At 41.8% G+C, this 25,786-nt stretch overlaps 1 protein-coding gene across 1 annotated transcript in view; it reads left to right on the top strand.

The window, feature by feature from the left end:
- Window positions 1–25,786, top strand: part of cacna1db (calcium channel, voltage-dependent, L type, alpha 1D subunit, b) — a 760,213-nt gene that overhangs the window by 416,313 nt on the left and 318,114 nt on the right. The window contains exons 9-10 of the mRNA XM_070894765.1: window positions 6,091–6,260; window positions 19,151–19,241. Of these exons, the coding sequence (XP_070750866.1) occupies window positions 6,091–6,260; window positions 19,151–19,241 (261 nt within the window). The remainder of the gene's footprint in view (window positions 1–6,090; window positions 6,261–19,150; window positions 19,242–25,786) is intronic.

Here is a 25,786-nt window from a genome sequence, read left to right as displayed (position 1 = left end):
AAGCCCATGGGATACAGGGCAAAGTGGCAAGTTGGATCCAAAATTGATTTGGAGGTAGGAAGCAAAGGGTAATGATTGATGGATGTTTTTGTGACTGGAAGTATGTTCCAGTGGGGCTCCGCAGGGCTCAGTACTGGGTCCCTTGCTTTTTGTGGTATATATCAACGATTTAGATTTGAATATAGGGAGTATGATTAAGAAGTTTGCAGATGACACTAAAATTGGCTGTGTGGTTGATAATGAAGAGGAAAGTCATGGGCTGCAGGAGGATATCAATCTACTGGTCAGGTGGGCAGAGCAGTGACAAATGGAATTTAATTTAGAGAAGTGTGAGGTGATGCACTTTGGGAGGGCTAATAAGGAAAGGGTATCTACATTAGGCGGTAGGCCACTTAATAATGTAGATGAACAAAGGGACCTTGGAGTGCTTGTCCACAGACCCCTGAAAGTAGCAGGCCAGGTGGTTAAGAAGGCATACGGAATGGTTGCCTTTATTGGCCGAGGCATAGAATATAAGAGCAGGGAGGTTATGCTTAAATTGTATAATACTTTAGTTAAGCCACAGCTGGAGTACTGCGTGCAGTTCTGGTCGCTGTATTATAGGAAGGACGTGATTGCACGAGAGAGGGTGCAGAGAAGATTTACTAGGATGCAGCCTGGAATGGAGAATCTTAGTTATGAGGACAAACTGGATAGGCTGGGTTTGCTCTCATTGGAACAGAGGAGGTTGAGAGGAGACCTCATTGAGGTGTACAAAATATTGAGGGGCCTGGACATAGTGGATAGTAAGGGTCTATTTCCATTGGTGGAGGGGTCTATAATGAGGGGGCATAGTTTTAAAGTGGTTGGTGGAAGGTCTAGAGGGGATTTGAGAGGGGGGCTTCTTTACGCAGAGGGTTGTGGGGATCTGGAACTCGTTGCCTGGAAGAGTGGTGGATGCAGAAACCCGCACCATTTTAAGAGATAGATGGATGGTCACTTAAAGTGCAGTAACCTGCAGGGTTACAGACCTAGAGCTGGTAATTGGGATTAGACTGGATGACCTTTCGTTGGACAGCGCAGATATAATGGTAAGTACTGCAGGGAATAGAATAAGGCCAGCGTGATCTCCTGAAATAGTTTTGATCGCCTGGATGGGTCGGAGAGGAATTTTCCCAGATTTTTTTCTCCCTAAATTGGCCTGGGTTTTTATCAGGTTTTTGCCTCTCCCAGGAGATAGAAACATAGAAAATAGGTGCAGGAGTAGGCTATTTGGCCCTTCGAGCCTGCACCACTATTCAATAAGATCATGGCTGATCATTCACCTCAGTACCCCTTTCCTGCTTTCTCTCCATACCCCTTGATCCCTTTAGCCGTCAGGGCCATATCTAACTCCCTCTTGAATATATCTAACCAACTGGCATCAACAACTCTCTGCGGTAGAGAATTCCAGAAGTTAACAACTCTCTGAGTGAAGAAGTTTCTCCTCATCTCGGAATTAAATGGCTTATCCCTTATCCTTAGACTGTGTCCCCTGGTTCTGGACTTCCCCAACATTGGGAACATGCTTCCTGCATCTAACCTGTCCAGTCCCGTCAGAATTTTATATGTTTCTATGAGATCCCCTCTCATTCTTCTAAACTCCAGTGAATACAGGCCCAGTCGATCCAGTCTCTCCTCATACATCATTACCCGCCATCCCGGGAAATAGTCTGGTGAACCTTCGCTGCACTCCCTCAATAGCAAGAACGTCCTTCCTCAGATTAGGAGACCAAAACTGAACACAGTATTCCAGGTGAGGCCTCACCAAGGCCCTGTACAATTGCATTAAGACCTCCCTGCTCCTATATTCAAATCCCCTAGCTATGAAGGCCAACATGCCATTTGCCTTCTTCACCGCCTGCTGTACCTGCAAGCCAACTTTCAATGACTGATGTACCATGACACCCAGGTCTCGTTGAACCTCCCCTTTTCCTAATCTGTCACCATTCAGATAATATTCTGCCTTCATGTGTTTGCCACCAAAGTGGATAACATCACATTTATCCACATTATACTGCATCTGCCATGCATTTGCCCCCATCTAACCTGTCCAAGTCACTCTGCAGCCTCTTAGCATCCTCCTCACAGCTCACACCGCCACCCAGCTTAGTGTCATCTGCAAACTTGGAGATATTACACTCAATTCCTTCATCTAAATCATTGATGTATATTGTAAATAGCTGGGGTCCCAGCACTGAACCCTGCGGTACCCCACTAGTCACTGCCTGCCATTCTGAGAAGGACCCATTTATCCCTACTCGCTGCTTCCTGTCTGCCAACCAGTTCTCTATCCACGTCAATACATTACCACCAATACCTTGTGCTTTAATTTTGCACACTAGCCTCTTGTGTGGGACTTTGTCAAAAGCCTTTTGAAAGTCCAAAAACACCATTCACTGGTTTTCCCTTGTCCACTCTACTCGTTACATCCTCAAAAAATTCTAGAAGATTTGTCAAGCATGATTTCCCTTTCATAAATCCATGCTGACTTGGACCGCTCCTGTTATTGCTTTCCAAATGCGCTGCTATTACATCTTTAATAATTGATTCCAACATTTTCCCCACTACTGATGTTAGGTTAACCGGTCTATAATTCCCTGTTTTCTCTCTCTCTCCTGTTTTAAAAAGTGGTGTTAGATTAGCTACTCTCCAGTCCATAGGAACTGATCCAGAGTCGATAGACTGTTGGAAAATGATCACCAATGCATCCATTATTTCTAGGGCCACTTCCTTAAGTACTCTGGGATGCAGATTATCAGGCCCTGGAGATTTATCGGCCTTCAATCCCATCAATTTCCCTAACACAATTTCCTGACTAATAAGGATTTCCTTCAGTTCCTCCTTCTCGCTAGACCCTCGGTACCCTAGTATTTCGGGAAAGTTTTATGTGTCTTCCTTTGTGAAGACTGAATCAAAGTATTTGTTCAATTGGTCTGCCATTTCTTTGTTCCCCGTTATAAATTCATCTGATTCTGACTGCAAGGGACATAGAAACATAGAAACATAGAAAATAGGTGCAGGAGTAGGCCATTCGGCCCTTCTAGCCTGCACCGCCATTCAATGAGTTCATGGCTGAACATTTTGTCTTCACTAATCTGTTTCTCTTCACATATCTATAGAAGCTTTTGCAGTCAGTTTTTATGTTCCCAGCAAGCTTACTCTCATACTCTATTTTCCCCCTCCTAATTAAACCCTTTATCCTCCTCTGCTGAATTCTAAATTTCTCCCAGTCCTCAGATTTGCTGCTTTTTCTGGCCAATTTATATGCCTCTTTCTTGGATTTATCCATAATTTCCCTTGTTAGCCACGGTTGAGCCACCTTCACCATTTTGTTTTTACTCCAGACAGGGATGTACAATTGTTGAAGTTCATCCATGTGATCTTTAAATGTTTGCCATTGCCTATCCACCGTCAACCCTTTAAGTATCATTCGCCAGTCTATTCTAGCCAATTCACGTTTCATACCATCGAAGTTACCTTTCCTTAAGTTCAGGACCTTAGTCTCTGAATTAACTGTGTCACTCTCCCTCTTAATAAAGAATTCTATCATATTATGATCACTCTTCCCCAAGGGGCCTCGCACAACAAGATTGCTAATTAGTCCTTTCTCATTACACATCACCCAGTCTAGGATGGCCAGCCCTCTAGTTGGTTCCTCGACATATTGGTCTAGAAAACCATCCCTAATACATTCCAGGAAATCCTCCTCCACCATATTGCTACCAATTTGGTTAGCCCAATCTATATGTAGATTAAAGTCACCCATGATAACTGCTGTACCTTTATTGCACGCATCCCTAATTTCTTGTTTGATGCTGTCCCCAACCTCACTACTACTGTTTGGTGGTCTGTACACAACTCCCACTAGCGTTTTCTGTCCTTTGGTATTCCGCAGCTCTTCCCATACAGATTCCACATCATCCAAACTAATGTCCCTCCTTACTATTGCGTTAATTTCCTCTTTAACCAACAACGCTACACCACCTCCTTTTCCTTTCTGTCTATCCTTACTGAATGTTGAATACCCCTGGATGTTGAGTTCCCAGCCTTGGTCACCCTGGAGCCATGTCTCCGTAATCCCAATTATATGATATCCGTTAATAGCTGCCTGAGCAGTTAATTTGTCCACTTTATTACGAATACTCCTCGCATTGGGCACAGAGCCTTCAGTGTGTCTTTTTAACACACTTTGTCCCTTTAAAACTTTGCTGTCATGTGGCCCTTTTGGTTTTTGCCTTGGGTTTCTCTGACCTCCACTTTTACTTTTTTTCTTTCTATCTTTTGCTTCTGCCCCCATTTTACTTCCCTCTGTCTCCCTGCATAGGTTCCCATTCCCCTGCCATATTAGTTTAACCCCTCCCCAACAGCACTAGCAAAAATTCCCCCTAGGACATTGGTTCTAGTCCTGCCCAGGTGCAAACCGTCCGGTTTGTACTGGTCCCACCTCCCCCAGATCACATGGCTCCGGTTGGGGTGGAGTGTAGAATGCTTCAGTATAAGGGATATCGCAGTTGTGTGAGGCAGATTGGTTGGGCTGGGTGCTCATTACCTTTCCGTTCATAGGTTTATATGTAACCTTTAGGGCTGCTGACCGAGGGCCATGCGGCTTTTTGTTGGCCGGCACAGACACGCTGGGCCGAACTGACTGCCTTCTGCGCTGTAGATTTCTATGTTGCTTTCTATGTTTCGAGCCGGATGCGGGCTTTCCACCGCCAGTAACCCAGGCCTCATCGATCCCACCGCATGTGCTGATATCGTGACCATACAATCATTTAAACACAGTATTATTTTTAGGTATCTGTAATTTTGATCAGGGCTCATAAAGCACTCCCCTGTTTTTGGTGGGCGCCTGGACTGCCCATATGAAGGACTCCATCAAAATGATGAGGTCCTGGATGTCGGCGGAAACAGGTTGATAATTGCTGCGTGATTTTCAGCATGTTATATCACCCCTTTGCCGTCCAGTGAAGGGGATGAAAATCGACCACCACCGCAGATTGTGAGACTGCAGTCACTGGATAAGAGTGATAGATTGCCTTCCCTGAAGGATGTTAATAAACCAATTGGGTTTTAACAACAATACACCAGCTTTTTGGGGCATTTTGTTCTGTTGCTAGCCCACAAATTACCAGATTTGTTGAATTCAATTTTGCACCAGCCATTTTGGATAACAGCAGCCAATAGTCATGCAGCTGATATCGATCCACTAACCAGATGGACAGAATCGTGGGATGCATGCAACATGAAGAACTAACACCTCAACACTGACCCAACAGCAGAGGTCCCTGGCATCGACCTTCCTCGATGACAGTGGACAGCACTAAATGATACCGCACAAGGCATGGTCGATGCGGCCAGCTGCTCCACAAGTAGAAGATGAGGAACGACCCGAGGTGCGACTGTCGGCATGAGTCTCAGACCGTGGAACACATCACATCAACCTGCCCGCTAAGATCAGTTACCGAGGCAACTCATTTCTCCACTCGGCATCTCAGGAGGCTATTGAAGGATAGTTGAACTAGACATCCCATTATCGAAACAGAAAATGCTGGAAATATTCAGCAGGTCAGGCTGTGGAAAGAGAAACAAAGTTAATGTTTCAGGTCGGTGACCTTTCATCAGAACTAGCCATTCTGACGAAAGGTCATCGGCCTGAAACGTTAACTCTATTTCTGTCTCCACAGATGCTGCCTGACCTGAGTATTTCCAGCATTTTCTGTTTTTATTTCAGATTTCCAACATCTGTGGTATTTTGCTTTTGTATTAGACATCCCATTGTAAGCTTTTCACGTTATACAAAAGTAGTAGTAGAAATTTCACATCTTACCATACTAATAGTCATACTACTAGTCTGTCATACCACATTACAGATTGTTGATTAATTACTTGTATTCAGAAGCTGAATATGTAATATGAAAATTACTCAATTACAGAATATGTACAGAGCATTTGAGGTTTTATGTTAAGTTCAACACTAACAATGAGCAATGAGATAATGATAATTAAGATCCTTTCCTCTTGCCATAATCTTTCTAACTGAAAAATGTCCTCTTACTATGAAACTTACAGTGAATTTTCTAAGGAAAGAGAAAAGGCCAAGGCCAGAGGAGACTTTCAGAAACTACGTGAGAAACAACAACTTGAAGAGGACCTCAAGGGCTATCTAGACTGGATTACCCAGGCAGAGGACATCGATCCTGAGAATGAGGAAGACATTGAGAATGCAGAGAAACGAAATCGTACGTATCTTCCTTTATTGATACACCAGGAACACGAGATTGATAAAATACTAACAATTAGTTTTTTTTTTAACTTGCTACAGCTTGAAGTGTGAAAAATTGTATGCACTAAGTTTGATTAATATTATTTTTCAGGCATAGATGCAATTTGTTTTAAAGTATGGTATCAAACTGAAGATAGTTTACAGTAGTCTTTAGTTTGGTTTGTTAATATGTGCTAAATAGTGATAGTTTTCTGGCTTAATGGTCCTGGCAGGAAACTTCATCCATTGGTAGCATGAAACAAGAAAGTTGACCATTATATGTCTATTAAGAAATCACCCTTGTTACTTTGAAGTAACTGAGTAAAAATGATCAATTAGGGTGGGTGCTAGAAAGCTGGTTTGTAGAGTTGTAAAGGGCTGTTTCATTGTTTCTACTCATTGTTTCATGTCTTTTACGTTTAAAAACATATATATAGGATCTTTGAAGATTGTATGTCAAATACCACTGAGCCAATAAAGAAAAATAAATGGGAACTGAAAAAAAACGTGAATTTTTGTTTTTGGTATGGAAAAATAAATTGTGGAATAATCAGATAGAATAGTCAAATCTTTCAAGAATTATGTAACATTTCCCTTTGGTTAACTCAGTGGGGATGATAATGCAGCCCCAAGGTACCACTGCAGCACTTGGAATGCCTGAGGCATCAGTGTCCAATGAGAAATGCATCTCATAGTGTGGTCCAGAAGTGTTTTGAGTGCAGAGAATTTTTGCATTGATTCATTAAGTCCCAGGTTTCTATTTAAATTATGGTCGATCTCATAATATGGCTGGGCAGAACTTCAGGAAAGGCTCATTAAAATAATTTGAGTGGTCCTCTCCTTCCAATAGGGCCATCCTTTGTTTGCCAACCTGGCTTTTTTGACCTCTAGTGGCCATAAGTATCCTTGAAAAGCAGCTAGCAGTCCTTTGCCATCTGCTGGCACCTTTCATTCTGGTCCCTGATTCTGTGGTCCCAGCATACCAAGCACTGGGGCACAAACATACTTAAGTGAGTTGGCCTCCCATTATCCGTTGAGGTCAACTCAGTGGGGTGCAGGTGCATGGAGCACCTGAGGAGCAACTGCCCCAGTGGTGCTGTGCTAGGGTGCCATTATTGGCCCCAGTGTTTTTCTGGTAATATCTTTAGATAGGTAAGCCATATTTCTCAAAAATGTTCTCTCAAAGATTTGCTCCTTTCTTCAGATTATATTGATGCCAGTGTCTAATGGATTTACTATTCTAAGACAAATGCCAGATTGAAGCGTGCAAAACTGCTCCAATCTGTCAGAAGATTCTCATGAGTCATAGCTTTCAAAGGTGCATACGTTAATCAAATTTATTTTAGGATAACATGATGACAAAATGGATTTGTTTGATATAGTGTGACCTTTATTCAATCTGTTCAATTAATGTTGCATCTGGCATGCTGAACCACTACACATGTATATGATTACAATGATGCATATAAGCCCCGATTTTAAATTGGGGCAAAAATTGGTGATGTGTGGGGCAAGCGGCAAATTCCACTGAAATTGCCAGCATGAGGCCTGGGCAGTTTTAACTCCTGGGCCTTATTTTAATATGATTAATGGGCTGCCAACCCGATTTACATTGGGAAATGGGCAGTTTGCCCATTTTCATTGCGCAATTTCTGGTGGGGTATTTATTGCTCAAATACACCTCTTAATGTGAGGTTGCATTCCCTTCTGGATGATTTAAATAGAAGGGTGTGCAAACAGTTATCTTGGCAGTATTAAGTCACAGGGTTGCCCCTGAAGCCTTCTGGGAGTTCCTTGTGGAGGAGATCAATGCAAGGAGGGTGCTGTTCCCCAGCACCCACAGGAAGATCCCCAGGGTGACCAACCATCAGCCCTGGACAGAGTTGGCTGAAAGGGTCAATACCAGCAACATCACCCACAGGACCTGGGATCAATGTAGAAAAAGGCACAACGACCTCACAAGAGCAGCAAAGGTGAGTACAGCTCCATCTCTCCATCTTTCACAATAACACCTGACAACTCTCCTACTCCCGTCCTAAGCACGCTCAACAAATTTCTCCTCTCCATCACATCCTTCAGCACATAATCACAAGGGCACACTGCAACACTTCTCTTTCACATTCCAAATGCATTCACCTCTTCCTTTGGGTTTTCACAACAGATACTAACCGTATTCTTTTCTTACATCCTAGCACTTGCACAACCGGCAACTTCTCTCACAACACCTTCCTTACTTCACATTCCAAACACTTGGCTTTCCAATCACAATTTCCTCATCCTCATTCCATCTTGCTTCAATGTCAGTTGTGGCTCTCTCACCTCTGAGTTAGAAGGGTCTGGGTTCACGTCCCACTCCAGAGACCAAAAATCTAGGCTGACATTCCAGTGCAGTACTAAGGGAGGAGGTGTCATTTTTCAGATGAGACGTTAAACTGCTCTCTCAGGTGGACGCAAAAGATCCCATAGCCACTAATCTCAAGAAGAGCCGGGTAGTTATCTCTGGTGTCCTGGCCAATATTTATTCCTCAATCAACGACACTAAAAAGACAGATTATCTGGTCATTATCACATTGCAGTTTGTGGGAGCTTACTGTGCGCAAATTGGCTGCCTGTTTCCTACATTACACCAGTGACTACATTTCAAAAGTACTTCATTTGGCTGTAAAGTGCTTCGAGACGTCCTGAGGTCGTGAAAGACATATAAATACAAGTCTATTTCTTTCTTTTCTTATACAACTCTCAGAGCACAAACTCTCTATGTGCACAAGCCCTACTCACCTCCACTGACATTTTCAACAGCCACTCATTAACTGCCCTCTCTGCAGGACAGCACAAAATGTGACAGAGAAGAGCAAGACTGGGGGTGTATACCTGACATAATAGCCTTCACCCAAATGGTGCAGGAAGGCCTGGAGATTCATGGCTCGGGTAAAGCAATGACCATTAGTGAAGACGAGGCTGGCAATTTATCTGAGCGGTGAATATCCAGAAAGCTTCATAACTTCAAACTGCATTCTGAAGATTGTCACTTGCTAATGTCCAGCCTCTCAGTGCCATCTTACCTCTTTCTCTTTCCTCTAGGTCCTTTTCAGCAGCGAGCTTCCTGAAGAAGATAGCTCGGAGGTGGACAATTATCTTAAGGATGCATCGCCACGTGCTCCAGGAATCCCAAGCACCAGCACAGAGATTAGAATTGCGTGTGAGTTTGGCAGTGAGCTAGAGTGCTCTGCAGATAGTGAAACACCCTGCAGCAAGTAGTGATGGTAGGTCCAGCCCAGGAGTCAGTTTGCCATAGGGTGAAGTTCTCTCTCAGCTCTGCTGAAGAAGACAAAGATGCGGACTTCAGGGGCCCAGTTATGAGATGAAATTTGCTTGCTTCACACAAACAGTTGTACCAGGTACTGGAAGGCCTGCCAAGGAGTTTCTGCACCATGGCTGGAATTATTGAGGAATCTCCTTCCAGCTTGTGTGGTGCCATCTCACACAGCTTCAACACCCTGCAGCCTACCATGGAATGTGAGGCCACCTCCAGGGATGCTGCAGCCGTGCCCTCACAACAGGAGTCTATGGGGTAGAAATTCACCTCCGCCGGAAACGGGTCGCACTTACCGTTTTTCCTGTGTTTTCACCGCTGCGATGGATGCGGTGGCTTCTTTGGCAAAATTCAACTCTCTTTCGATTGAAGCGGAAGTCGGTCATAATGGGGGCAGACGTGGGGTGGAGAGCAGAAGATCGGTCATAAGAGGGGCGGAAGTGGAGGCCGGACGGAGTCTCCGCCACTGTCGGTCATCAGCGTAGCATTGATGACATCATCACGCTGGCACGTCACCACGTCTCTCCCCTTCACTTAAAGGGGAGAGCCGCTGCGAGCTCTGTGATTATTTTAGCTAGGTCCATTGGGCCACCAGGGAGCGTTTCGGCTGGGTCAGCGGTCTTGGGTGCCAGGCTGCCTGCTGGGGCCCGGCCGAACCTGGGGGCATAATTGTCGGACCGACCTGGCAGTCGGCTGACTAAAAAAATAAAATGGCGGCCGCGGAAGTGCACCCTCTCTTTTAATGGCGGCCACACCGCCATTTTGCAGACACTGCAAACACAGTGCACTGACAGAAAAAACTGTCGGAGGCACCACATGGTGACCGCAAAATTTTTTTACGTGAATTTTACTTGCGGGGCGGGAGATCGGTGGTGCGTGCTTTGGTGACACAATTAGGAAGGTTTGGCGGAAGTGGGGACCGTTGGAAAGACCACCGAGGAGAATTTCGCGAGCAGCAGCCATTCGGCAGAAAATCGGCGGCCATTCAACACTGCCGTGTGGCCGCCGCTTTCCGGCAGTAACAGGGAGGCTGAATTTCGGCACCTATCTTTCCAGCCTTTGTAGCTTGGTCAAAGCTCAAATGGCTGCCATGCAGGCTCTGGGCTCAAACTTTGAGGATACTGGTGTCATCAGCTATGGGTGCAGGGGGTAGCCCTTGTCCCCACACTGCCATTCCCGTACCTTCCTGGACGGGTTGAATATTGGGGAAAGGGATGAGTGTTGCAGGATGAATGCATTGTTACAGTTTCTTCTGAAACTGGCACAACTTGCATGATTCTTTGTGGGTGATCACTCTCCAGCTGGACAGTAATTGAGCCAAAACTCTTCCTGCTGTCAAAAACTGGTGGCTCACCTTCTGGTTCCTTGATGGTATGAGTGCAACCTACAATGCCCTGGATACGAGTGAATCCAGCCACTGTTGGAAATAACAGACCTCCCTCATTTTGAGTGTTGGCATCAATGAAAAAGGTGATGTATTGGTTGTCTCTGGCAAATAGGGCATTGCTGACCTGGTTGATGTAGCTGTGCAGACTGGGAGATGTGGGTAATGTTCCCTGTAGCAGTCTAAAAGAGGCCTGGGCAATGAAATTAAGTGTGTTGGTGACTGGCAAAGCATGGCAGGAAATCCTATTGTGGAAGGGTAAACAGGTCAATGACAGACTGCCTGGTGAAGTGTAGTCTCTTGATGCAGGATTGTACATGTACATACCATTTATAGTGGTGATGATTTTCAGAAGTGGTAAGTGTGTGGAAATAAAGGGAAATCACAGAGATTGCTTACCCATGACCACCTCCTTCATCTACCTGTGGTGAGGAATGGGCTTCCAGTGGGCGGCGCAGGGTTATGGGGGAACTCATGGCAGCAAATATTTTAGGGTGAGGTTTTGGTAGAAGGCCTCTCTGCCCTATTTTATTTGTCAGACTGCCTCTACATCGCCCATAAATGGATGGTTTATCTAAGGAAAATCCAGACCTAATGGTTTTGTTTTGTTAATAGGCCACATATTGTTGAATTATTGTGACTATCATGCAGGTCTGCATTAAAGTTAGAAAGCCAATTTGTGGAATGTTGTGGCTCACAGTCTATTTCAAACAGAGATACTGAGAGTCAATTGACTTATTTCAGGTTCATTAAGCCAGGCTGGCCTCTATTCATTTTGAGAATAGCACAAGATGGTTTCTTGAACCTATATCCCGAGAAGGAGGGAAGCGGTAGCTGATTTTCTTGACGGGTTTACTAGTGCATCACTGAATGGGGTGCAGTGGAGGGAGTGGTCGGAGGGATAGTCTTCCCACTTGCTGTGAATACAGAAAAAAGATATATCTGGACAAAGTCAAGTTTTAAACGGGTGACCATGCTGTGCATGCCTGGGCCTGGAGCTGGAACCGAAGGTGCAGCAAGTCCATTTTTGCAGTTTAGAATTTATCTAGAAATAAAGGTAATGCCAAAAACAAGTAAGTCAGCCTATAAAAGGGACAAGGCATATGATTTACTATGATTTACTATGACATTTTTTGAAGAGAATTGAAAATTGAATGAAGTAGATTACTCTGTATGTTAATTTGCAGTATTTAAAATAAACAGCTTATCAATTCCTTTCTGGCTTGCAGTGCTTTTTAGTTCACCTACTTAAAAAAATTTAAGAAGCGTAAATGAAGACACATGCATAAGATGCCTTATCCAATTCAGTACACAAAGGAATCTCATTGTTACATCTAGGTCATGCTATCGTATAAGTAGATATTGGACAGTATGATTACACTCTGGAACATAGGATGCTTGAACGACTTATGGGAGTGACTAGTACTGCAGTATCCAAAGTATATCTGAGGCAGATTCAAAACTTGTTAACCAATCCTTTTGAATGAAATCACTTGCAGTTATGCAACATCTTTACCATCAAAATAACTTTCATTGCATGTATTACAGTATGTTTTTTGCACAGATACAATGCAGTTTAATCATGTGAGCGCTTTAAAATATATATTTTTATGCAGACAGCTGTTACAGTTTTTGAAAAATTCTTCATAGGAAATTCGTGAACAATGTAATGATGTATTTTGTAGAGAATTATAACAAAGTGGAACAGTTATAAAAGTTAGTTTACAAATACCATATCACTCACCACAATCTGTAGTGATTTGCAAGCTTTACAAACATAAATGATCAAGCAGCATTAAAGTTGCTATTCTATATTTAAAATGAACATGAACACCACATTCTAAAGAAATCGAAAGACTTTGGGGGGAATTGATGAACTAACTCTTTAAAAAAAAAAGACACTCCCTTTGATGTACCGGCATCTACTTTCAGCTCCATACAGTACTATTAACTCTTTGATGCTTTTGTTGTATCACAGTGTAGGAGAAATACAGAGAAGACATTATTAGACCAGAGGCAATAGCTTCATATAACCTAGACTGTTTTCAATTAAATATAAAATATGATTTTGAATGACACAATGTGATCCAAAATTTAGTCATTAATTTCAGAGATAATAATTGAAATGAACAATATATGCAATTGGGAATATCATGCACACCATAACGCAAAAAAATCTGACTAATTCTGACTTATTCTGGCTAACTTGTGATTTGGCTATCAGTAGCTTTGCAGTCAATGTCTCATCTTTTGTTTTGTTTCTAGCATTGTTTCTGTTACATTAAAATTATATGTTACCTCATTTTGTCAATTGCTGTTTCTAATCTTTGCTATGTTGCTGCTGCCATCTGATGTTTAAATGCCTGGAATTGCATGCATTTAATATGAAGGGGTAACACTGGCCGAATTAATGGCAAAGAAGAAAGGAAGGTTTGCCTGGTTCAGCCAGTCATCCGAAACACATGGTAATTTTTGTTTGCTTTTGTCTTGGATTTATGTGTGCTTTGTGTGGCTTATTGTTCTTTTGTAATTGTTGGTTTCTCTCCATGGCATGATTTTCTTTATGTTATTTGCAGTGTTTCATAATAACACAAACATTGTTTTCTCTGGAGAAAGAAGGCTGTTTTGGTTGAATGGCCCTGATTATGAAAGGTTGTTATTTGACTATACTTTGGTGGAATGTGCAATTCAGTGGACATGCTCAGCAGTTCTACACTGAAAGAGTAAAATAAAACTGGAACTGGTAAAAAAAAATCAAAATTGAATTTTGTGACCAAGTATTTACATATTTTTACATTGAGAAACCAATTACTAAGATCTGCTTTTTTTCATTATATATTTATCTCTACATCAGGTTTTGTGCTTTAACTGAATGGTGTGCTTTTGTCTCTCAACAGGCTTTTAAACTACTCTTGAGTGTGATGATTTAGTGGGGCAAATTAATGTACAATGCATACAAGCTATTTTCCTTCCGTTTTCAGATGTAAAACATACAAATATATGGTGACAATTATGCATAATCTTTGATTCTAATTGTGCCCAAACAGAAAACTTTACAACCCAAATGCTATTCAAGTAAAATAAAATATGAAAAAGAACATGTTCGCCCTTCAGATTATTAAAAAAAAAGTTTCATCTAGCTGTGGATTAAATACACCTAAAATCTCTCCTCACCCAGGTGTTATGTGCATGCATTGCTGTTTTAGCCCGATTAATAACAAGGAACAACTGATCCCAGTATAATCAGCCTCCGATGTCCTTATTACATATCCTTTTGCTCCCAATTGACTACTGATTCATGCCTATCTCCTTCCACACTCTTCTTACCTGACAATTCACATCACATGCTTCATGCTTACACTCACTATTGTTCCCTTCATCTCACATGACTGCCTATTAGAATCAGCGATTGATACCGAAAACTGAAAAATCTACCAAGTAGCAGGTGATTTTGATGTATATAGAGATGGCTGTGAACCTTCACATCCCAGTCAATACTTTGGCATAGACATTTTGTCCTGGTTAGTTCAGTTCTCTTTGTTTTATATTCTAATCGTCTTTGCTGCATCCAAGCTATTTGTTACCACAGTAATCAGGAAAAAATTACAATAGATTTGGACAACATGCTCAATTACCAATTTCAACAACTCTATGACAATAAAGCACCAACTGAAAACTATAAGGAGTGGAAAATTACTCTTAAACTTAGCAGCAAAGGGAGCGAAGTATATAAAGCTCCAGTCCTCTTTGGAACACAAACAAATCATCAAGGCTTAAGGTTGTTTAGCCCAGAAAACACATTTTCCAATTTAGATACATGGGAAAAACCATGTGCTTGTGCAATTATTCATCCTATATGTAAAAGACAAAATCTGGACCTATGTTTAATGCACACAATACTTATGTTAATACATTCTACATTTGTATAAGGAACTGTGCTGTGCATGGGGGAAAGTAGCAACATTGTACGTGTATGGATTTGCACACATTTTGCATATGATTTTGCTCATAAGAGCTGAAAATTCCTCAGTAATGTTTTAAATTATGTGAATGAATTAAATAGATCCTCACTGTTGGAAAAGAAATTCATTACACATGATTTAGTTATGTAGGCTTCCTAAAATGTATACAGTCAAAGTGAAAAGACTTATACAAACCAAGGATAGCCTTTGGTTATTACTGTAGCTACTCTTAAAACCAGATGTTAAGAAAATGTTTACGTGTTGGTATAATTTGTGATCTCTCACTGAAAGATACACAAACTCTTCCCTGTGTAGTTTGCCCATTAGCATATTAAAAGATGATGACAACAGCGTGAATAACAACTTGGGTTCACATAGTGCTTTTAATTTAGAAAAATGTCTCTAGGCGCTTCACAAGGGCACAATTAGAAATAAATAAACGCCCAGCCAAATCGACGTCCAGCCAAAGAAGGCGGTATTAGCAAGGCTGACGAAAAACTTGATCAAAGAGGTGGGTTTTAAATAGGGTCTTAAAATAGGTGAGGGAGGTGTAGAGGCAGTGGGGTTTAGGCAGTGAGTTCCAGGGCATGGGGTGAAAGAATGGGGAATGCACAAAATCCCAGATTCAGAGGAATGAAGAGTTCTGGGGTGGTTGTAGGGCTGGAGGAGGTTACAGGGATGGGGAGGAGTGAGGCCATGAATGGATTTAAACACGAGGGTAAGAGTATTAATTTGGAGGCATTAGGCTACTGGCAGACAATGTAAGTCAGCAAGGACAGAGATGATAGCCAAGGGGGAGTTACTGCCAGTGAGGCAAGCAATCCAATATTAATTTCTTCAAATGGGTGAGCAATAGCAGACCAGATTATTATTAATAGGGCCTGATGCTCATCTTTGGGCCGGCCTCAGACCACCCGGTTCGGGTATGTGTTGTGGTTGCATCGCTGATTAATTTTTACTCCAGAAAGAGGCATGAAAATTGACCTTAATAAGAAGCACCTGCAGCAAAATGTGAGAGCCATCTCAAGATCATATATTGAACATTTCACAGCCCTTATAAACTCCACAAATGTTATCTTTTTCTGCCAGATGTCAGCTGGAGAGGTTGCAACCAGAAATGTGCACATTTACATCAATGATATGGTCATGACTATGCTTCTAGCAATCTGTAAGGCATTCCACAAAGCCACAACAACACTGGCCTGTAATTGCTGGAGACATAGCTTCGTGTCTGATAGAGCAGCCCTCTCCCTCCATAGCAGATTAGTGAACTCTTATTCTTAGCTCCAATAAGGTGTATTCCTCCACTATACAGGCCTTTTCCCCATAACCAGAAACAGTCATGCACTGCATCTACCAACTCTGACTCTAAACAGCTTGGGGTTTCCCAGTTTACATTAGATTGAATGAAGTCTCCCATCAAAATAACTTTCCTGTGCGCATATGCTCTTCCTATCTTTTCTGAGAAAATTGTCATTCTTCTCATACTGACCTGGTCATCTTTAGCATATTCCCAGCATTAGCTTGGATTTTTTTTTTTAGGATTACTGACATCTACCCAGAGTGGTTAATTTAGAAGTTTTTTTTTACCTCCCACAGAATCAACTTCTTTTACCTCCCTGGTGTCCCTGTCGTACAGGGCTACACAACCTCCTTGTGTGTCTTGTCTAAATACTATATCGCTGAATATTATATTTATTTCTATCCTCTGGATTAAACCATGTTTCTGATATACCACATCATAGTTCCATATACCAGAGTCTCTAGTTCTGGTATCTTATTTCTTATGCTTCTAGCATTCATATTTTGTTATAGATTTCCCTCTTTTATTCCCCTATGTCTGCCTATTCCTGATTTCTAGTTCACTTGGCTCTCTCTGCGTATCTGTACCCATAAGTACTTGTCAACTGCCTTCCAGTCTACTATTTATCTTGTTAGCACCTTTGTTTCCTCCCTGCCTTCCCCTTATCTGTCTAGTTTAAATTATTTTCTATTGCTGTCTCAATGTTCCTTGCAAGTCTCTTTGTTCTTATTTGGTTTAAGCCAATCTTTCCTGTACCAGTCCCTATTATTCTGGAAGGATTCCAGGTTATTTGTTTTAGGTAGAATTGTTGTACTCACACCATGCTGCCAGTCACACCTCCTCAATTTTTTTTGGTGAACTCTACTCTTTTCCCAAATACTGGAAGTATGCCAAAAAAGTACTTTGTGTCCTCTGTTTTTGAGTTTTAAGTTAATTTTCATAATACAGCGCAATTAAGACCCTAATTTATTTCTCCCTATGTCATTTACCCCAATATGGACTCCTGCCACTTGGTCTCTAGCTGTTCCCTTCGCTATCCCTTCTACACTTTCCTCAATATGTACTTCTCTAGTTCCAGTAGACAGCTAACCCTCCTAAAGGTATTGTCCTGATATACATGGCTATCCATTTAAGCAAAGATTCAACTGCGACTACAATCTTTCTGTGACCTTCAAACTGTTTCTTTGTTCAGGTGCATTCCTGGTTTTCTAACGATGCTGATTTCTGGAATTTTGCATCCATCTGCAATGTTGGACAGTGCCTGGCAAATGTTTGCTAGTGTAATCTCTTGGGATACTTCACATGGTTTCCCACATTATCACCTGTATTCATCCAATATCTCCATTATCTTTCTCTCTTTCAGCAATTGCTCCTTTTTTATGACAACACTGACTACTGATCTCCAGTTCCAATCCCTGAATGTTGGTCATAGAAACATAGAAAATAGGTGCAGGAGTAGGTCATTCGGCCCTTTGAGCCTGCACCACCATTCAATAAGATCATGGCTGATCATTCACCTCAGTACCCCTTTCCTGCTTTCTCTGCATATCCCTTGACCCCCTTTAGTCGTAAGGGCCATATCTAACTCCTTCTTGAATATATCCAATGAACTGGCATCAACAACTCTCTGCGGTAGGGAATTCCACAGGTTAACAATTCTGAGTGAAGAAGTTTCTCCTCATCTCAGTCCTAAATGGCTTAACCCTTATCCTTAGATCAGTCGATACTTAATTCAACGAACACCTTCTTCTCACTTAGTGAGAAAAGATAGCTGAAGAAAACATCCTGGTATCTGGACATCTTATTAAAATTATCACTGGGGTAATTCAGACCTAGACGTACCAAATTGATGAATATTCTTTCAGGAGGAATCTGGTTTGTCTACCCAACAATGGCAGGTTTGTTCATTAAAGTGGGGTTGTGCCTCTGGCTGGGCTATAGTATACAGCTTGCAGACAGTAGATCAACATCCATTACATTTCTGAAGAATTAAGCACATCCCATCCATGAGGTGGAGAATGATTTAACTGATGCCCAACAATCAGATCTCTCATCAACATTTATATATTATACGTTGAACAGAACTTGAGCTTAATCTTTGTGACGCAGTCACCAGGTGAACCCGTGTATTAAATGAAGGAAATATATCACATCTATCTTTATGGAACCATTTTAATTTTGTTTCTCCTACTTAAAGGTAGATGTTAGAGTTTTGTGTAGGAAACACAATTCAGAAACCTGGGCTCAGAGGACTGTGTGATTTTCCAGCCGTTATTTTTAAAATTTATAAAATCTGCTCTTGAAGGGTAAATTCAACAATCACATGCTTTTAGCAGGGAGTATGGTTTGGAGAAAGGGTGTTGTGGTGTTGTAGTCGCATCTCCGACTCCCACTCCCTTTGAATATGGCTTCCTGCTTGGAGTCCGGGATCACTGAATTTATCTCCAGTTAATTTTAGATGACTACTGCAAAATCTTAAAAAGTCTATTCACATTCTATATTTAATTCAGTTGATATTCGACAAAATAATTTTTGAGTACATAAACATTTTTTGTAGGTGGAAATTACACATTTCTGAAGCAATAACAAGAATTAAATGTTCAAGGGATTAAAAACAATCAACAATAGTATTTGATAGACTCATTTTACTCCAAGACAATTCTGGTATGTTATTACAATTGCTATTTCAGTTGTAATGTTACATTTATCTTTTTAAGATTATTTTATTACGTGTTTGATTATGAAGGGTTTATATTATTCCCCATTGAGAATGATGCCCATTTATTAGGTTTGCAATCATAGTCAACATTAGTTTTCATTTTTGCTTTAATATTAATTTTCAAGAATTCTATATTAACAGGAAGTAAATTATGAATTTATTTGTATTTTTGACCTCGTACAACAGCAAATATGCCGATTGGTGATACGGAATCTGATAACGCAGACAACGCTGCCAGTGGAGAGGGTGAAAATGCAACGTGCTGTGGATCAATATGGTGAGTAAAGCCATGCTAACGCAGACACACACTGATATATACACAGAAACATGGAACAGATAGAGACAAGAACAGGAATAGACATGAAGTATAAACACAAGTCATAGACATGCATCGCAAACTGCAGATACAAACACACAGTAAAATGTACAGGCAAAGAAGTGCGTACATGCAAAGAGGGACAGAAACCTACATATAGAGACCCAACCAAAAACAAATGCTCACAGACACACAAAAATACATAGATATAGACATAGCTAGAAAGCCATGTAAATACAATGAGATATACACTAAAAATCACTTATGCAGACGGTCATGCAGATACATAAGTATATATACACCCATTCAGACACACACGTGGGTGTTACATTTAATAAATTAAATTGTTTGACTGTATAACTAAAAACTGAAATCTGTTTTGCTACAATCAATTTCAACCTGTGTTTCAGAATAGCTGTGGAATACAAAGATCAGTTTTTGTTTGGCTAGTTATGCATTAATAATTGAGGCTTTCTCTTCAGTGACTGTGTTTCTATTAGGCATGGCATGAATGCTCCCCAGCTTAGTAGATTATAAGGATATCAATGAGCACATATTTTAATACATACTGGGTACAAGGCAATAATTCAAGCGGGGAGAGAATGACAAGTAGCGTGACATTGATTTGTCATTTTTCTGCACTTTCAAGATCACAGGACTTTGCCAGTTGCACATAATGATCTATCAAATTAGCCAGCACTAAGTTACTGATGTACCATATGTAAATAAATCTAGGCTGCAACTTTTAAATTGCATTTTGCTTATTTTTTTTTTGGCTCAATTGACAGATTAAGGCAGGAGACTGACAGTAGCACTTTAAAAGATAATAGAGTTTGCATTGGTTTCTTCACGAGAAGGAATGATTTGGGGAATCATAGATATATTTTAGACACATGCATAGTCACCAAAACTGTCACCTGAGTAAATTGTTTTACTATGAAAATGTGGCCTGTTAGTTTAGAAATAATTATTCATAAATATTAAAAGCATATAGACTAACTTATAGATGAGTCAATTATTTATATTTCACTTGTCTCTTTGAAGCAAGCTGAAGTGATCCCACAATGAATCATTTCACAAATTGGATTTTTCTTTTAAATTGTTTAAGCAGCCATCTGTGTAGTACAAGTTGTCCCCTGTTCACATCTTGGCTGCACAGGAAACAAAGGCATAGAAATTCATTGGCTTGCACCCGTTTTACAAGTGTAAAATGCCACCACCAAAAACGTTATCGAGTAACAACAACAACAACTTGTAATAGCGCCTTTAATGTAGTAAAATTTCCCAAAGTGCTTCACAGGAGCATTATCAAACAAAATGTAATACTGAGCCACATAAGGAGATATTAGGGCAGATGGCCAATAACTTGATCAAAGAGGTAGGTTTTAAGGAGCATTTTAAAGGAGAAAAGAGAAGTAGTGGAGTGGTTTAGAGAAGGGATTCTTGGGCTTAGGGCCTTGGCAGCTGAAACCAGTGGTGGAGTGATTAAAATTGGGGATGTAGATATCTCCGAGGGAATTGGTGTGCTCAAGCAATGCCTGGACCGTTCAAGAAGAGCTTTGCAGTACAGCCCTGACTCTGTATCCATCACCATCTACTGTATAATTTTGCCATAATGATGGACCAGCCCTTACACCACATGGGCACCAAGAAGTACAGCAGCAGGAGGAGGACGAAGAGCAGTACGAAGAAGAGGAAGAGTAAGAGTAACATCAAACACCAGTGCTTCTAGCAGCCAGAGCATGTAGTGAGCAGCTCATCCATGAGTGCTTCACATGAACCATCTCGCCCATCCTCAATACACTAACATTCCCACAATACTTACCACCATTCATACTACCACCATCTGGTCGCCTTCCTTTAGTCCGTACTTGCCCTCATTTCACTTTTTACCAATATTAATATTAATACCAAATCCAAAACTAAGAAAATGTATCCAACAACTCAATTACCTCTGTGTATAATATTTAACAGGAATAATTAAGAATAATCCCTGTGCAACCCCTTAGTGCTATCTTCTGTATTTGTTTACCTATCCTCATGCTGCTATGAAGTGTATCCCCATTGGCTACAGCTTGGGAGGTGGGTTACTGAGCTGCCATTGAGAATACTTCAGATATCCATGGTGGGTGACCTTGCACAGCTCTGGGCCTTGAGGGCCAGCTGCAGACTGCAACATTTTGGTGTGGACTGGGGCAGTGTGGCCCAGCAGACTGTGTGGCACTGACAAGGGCATTGGTGAAGTGGGTGACAGGAGGAGCAGGCATGCTGTCATTTTGAGAGAGGACAGCAGGTAATTTCCCCCATAGAGCCAAGACCATTTTCTTGGGACTGCGGCTCAGCACTCGTACGGCTCATGTACTTTGATTTGATGACAGGATCATGTTTAGCTATGGTCCTCTCCACAGTTGAATAATCCACTGACACTGGGTTCGCAAGTGAAGGGTGGCTACCTGAAAGCTACCCGAGCATGTCAAACTATACCTGAACAAGAGCTACATTAATGTTTATTTTCAACACAGAAAATCATCCCAAGCTGCTTTATAGAGGCATAGGAAAAAAAGCCAAAGAAGGACATATTAGGAGTGGTGACCAAAATCTGATAAAAAGAGGTGTGTTTTAAGAGGGTCTGAAAGGAGGCAAGGAAAGTGGAGAGGAAATTCCAGAACATGGGGCCCACACGGCTCAAAGCATGGCCACCTAAGATGTGGTAAAAAGAGGTGGGGTGTAAGAAAAGAAACAGAATTTGGCAATGAATGTAACAATGGAGGATGTTTCAGAGATTGGGATGGTGAGACAATAAAAGGATTGAACCACAAGAATAAGAACTTTAAAATTGACTGGGAACTAATTGATGTAGGGTAGCGAAGAGGGGGATGAAAGATGGTTTGGTATATAGGCACCAGAGTTTTGCAGGCTGAAGGATGGATGGTTGGTAAGGAAAGCATTGAGTAATTGAGCCAGGAGCTGACAATGGCATGGATGCAGATGAGCTGAGGTAGGGCCGAGGTCACAGAAGTGGAAATAGATAGTCATTTGAGAGAATTTGGGGTTGGAAGCTCAGTTCGGAATTTTAAGGAATTCCAAGATTGTGTGCAATCTGCTTTAGATTAAGACAGTGGCCTGGGAGGGGGAATGAGTCAATTGTGAGGGTGAAGATTTGTGGTAGGGACTGAAGACAATGGCTTCATTCTTCTCAATCTTTAGCTGGTGGGAATTGCAGCTCATCCAAGACTGATTGATCGTCAGACAAGCAATCTGCTAGCACAGGGACAGTGAGGGGTGAGAGTGATGGTGGAGTGATAGAACTTGGTGTCATCAGCATACCCGTGGAAGTTGACCCCATTCTGCCGATGATAGGTGGGGAGGAGGAGACGGCCAAGGATAGATTTTTGAAAGACTCCTAAAATAATAGTATGACAAAAGGAAGAGAAGCTATTGCTTGGATGCTTTAGTTATGATTGAGTAGGTAAGGGTGGAGCCAAGTGACGACAGTCCCACTAATCTGGACAGTGGTGTGGTCAACCATATATGAAGGTTGTAGTGAGGTCAAGGGAAGGGATGATGCATCATGGTTACAATCATAGTAAATGTTATTTGCGCCTTTGATTAAGGCCTTGCTGTGGGATGAGTGGAAACTTGATTGAAGGGTTTCAATCAGGGAGTTATGATGCACAGTTAAAGACTTGAGAGAAAAGGGAGGTTGGAGATCTGATAATGTGCAAAGACAAAGTCACCCGAGCAAAAATTACCATGTCCAGGAAAGAAGAGGAGAAAAAAGAAGAAAAATAGAAATGGAAAAAACATTGCCAATTTTGAGCAAAAGTGTTAAGTTAATAAACAGCATAGTACATCAAATCTTCTACTACAGGTACAAGGTCTGAAATCCGGAATCCTCAGGACTAAGTCCATGCCGGTTTTTGAGTTTTTTCAGATTTCAGACAAGAAAATCAACAGTCTGAAATCCGGAATCCTCAGGACTGAATCCGTGCCAGATTTTGGGTTTTGCCGGATTTCGGACCTCGCCGTGGACCGAATCCGTACTAGATTTTGGACTTTGCCGGATTTCGGACCTCGCTGCGGACTAAATCCATGCCGGATTTTGGATTTTGTCGGATTTCAGAACTCACCGTGTGCCGATCCTCGCCGCTCACCGAAATGTTCGCTTTTTGGACAATTCCGTTTTTTTGAATTCTGCATTCGGGACGTTGCACCTGTAGTTGCATTTATAAGCAGTTATCAGTGTCACTAGTACGGAAATTATTACAAATAAATACATATTATAATTTAAATGCAACATTGGTATTCTAAAGAAAATACACAATGTTATGCCTTGTAATACAACGGCTGAATTAAACAATAGCAGTTCTTATATTTATTTTAGCATTGTGGGTATATATAAGGGTTAATTTTCCAATTTTATGTTGCTGGCAGCAAGCCTTGCCCAGTAGCGAAGAATATTAGAAGTTCAGTTGCATACTGCGTATGATTTTCTGATAATTAATGAATTTCATGATATACATTTCCAGATAGGCCGACCGGGAGTGGGGGGGGGGGGTTGGGGGGAGTGTGAATGTGGGAGGGTGGTGACTGAGAGAAACATAGAAACATAGAAAATAGGTGCAGGAGCAGGCCATTCAGCCCTTCTAGCCTGCACCGCCATTCAATGAGTTCATGGCTGAACATGAAACTTCAGTACCCGCTTCCTGCTTTCACGCCATACCCCTTGATCCCCCGAGTAGTAAGGACTTCATCTAACTCCCTTTTGAATATATTTAGTGAATTGGCCTCAACTACTTTCTGTGGTAGAGAATTCCACAGGTTCACCACTCTCTGGGTGAAGAAGTTTCTCCTTATCTCGGTCCTAAATGGCTTACCCCTTATCCTTAGACTGTGACCCCTGGTTCTGGACTTCCCCAACATTGGGAACATTCTTCCTGCAACCAACCTGTCCAAACCCGTCAGAATTTTAACCGTTTCTATGAGGTCCCCTCTCACTCTTCTGAACTCCAGTGAATACAAGCCCAGTTGATCCAGTCTTTCTTGATAGGTCAGTCCCACCAACCGGGAATCAGTCTGGTGAATCTACGCTGCACTCCCTCAATAGCAAGAATGTCCTTCCTCAAGTTAGGAGACCAAAACTGTACACAATACTTCAGGTGTGGCCTCACCAAGGCCCTGTACAACTGTAGCAACACCTCCCTGCCCCTGTACTCAAATCCCCTCGCTATGAAGGCCAACATGCCATTTGCTTTCTTAACCGCCTGCTGTACCTGCATGCCAACCTTCAATGACTGATGTACCATGACACCCAGGTCTCGTTGCACCTTCCCTTTTCCTAATCTGTCACCATTCAGATAATAGTCTGTCTCTCTGTTTTTACCACCAAAGTGGATAACCTCACATTTATCCACATTATACTTCATCTGCCACGCATTTGCCCACTCACCTAACCTATCCAAGTCACTCTGCAGCCTCATAGCATCCTCCTCGCAGTTCACACTGCCACCCAACTTAGTGTCATCCGCAAATTTGGAGATACTACATTTAATCCCCTCGTCTAAATCATTAATGTACAATGTAAACAGCTGGGGCCCCAGCACAGAACCCTGCGGTACTCCACTAGTCACTGCCTGCCATTCTGAAAAGTACCCATTTATTCCTACTCTTTGCTTCCTGTCTGACAACCAGTTCTCAATCCACGTCAGCACACTACCCCCAATCCCATGTGCTCTAACTTTGCACATTAATCTCCTGTGTGGGACCTTGTCGAAAGCCTTCTGAAAGTCCAAATATACCACATCAACTGGTACTCCTTTGTCTACTTTATTGGAAACATCCTCAAAAAATTCCAGAAGATTTGTCAAGCATGATCTCCCTTTCACAAATCCATGCTGACTTGGACCTATCATGTCACCATTTTCCAAATGCGCTGCTATGACATCCTTAATAATTGATTCCATCATTTTACCCACTACTGAGGTCAGGCTGACCGGTCTATAATTCCCTGCTTTCTCTCTCCCTCCTTTTTTAAAAAGTGAGGTTACATTGGCTACCCTCCACTCGATAGGAACTGATCCAGAGTCAATGGAATGTTGGAAAATGAATGTCAATGCATCCGCTATTTCCAAGGCCACCTCCTTAAGTACTCTGGGATGCAGTCCATCAGGCCCTGGGGATTTATCGGCCTTCAATCCCATCAATTTCCCCAACACAATTTCCCGACGAATAAAGATTTCCCTCAGTTCCTCCTCCTTACTAGACCCTCTGACCCCTTTTATATCCGGAAGGTTGTTTGTGTCCTCCTTAGTGAATACTGAACCAAAGTACTTGTTCAATTGGTCTGCCATTTCTTTGTTCCCCGTTATGACTTCCCCTGATTCTGACTGCAGGGGACCTACGTTTGTCTTTACTAACCTTTTTCTCTTTACATACCTATAGAAACTTTTGCAATCCGCCTTAATGTTCCCTGCAAGCTTCTTCTCGTACTCCATTTTCCCTGCCCT

This window comes from Pristiophorus japonicus, chromosome 12, assembly GCF_044704955.1.
Source record: "Pristiophorus japonicus isolate sPriJap1 chromosome 12, sPriJap1.hap1, whole genome shotgun sequence".
In the NCBI taxonomy this organism is placed as follows: domain Eukaryota; kingdom Metazoa; phylum Chordata; class Chondrichthyes; family Pristiophoridae; genus Pristiophorus; species Pristiophorus japonicus.
This window is presented reverse-complemented; position numbering and strand designations above follow the sequence as displayed.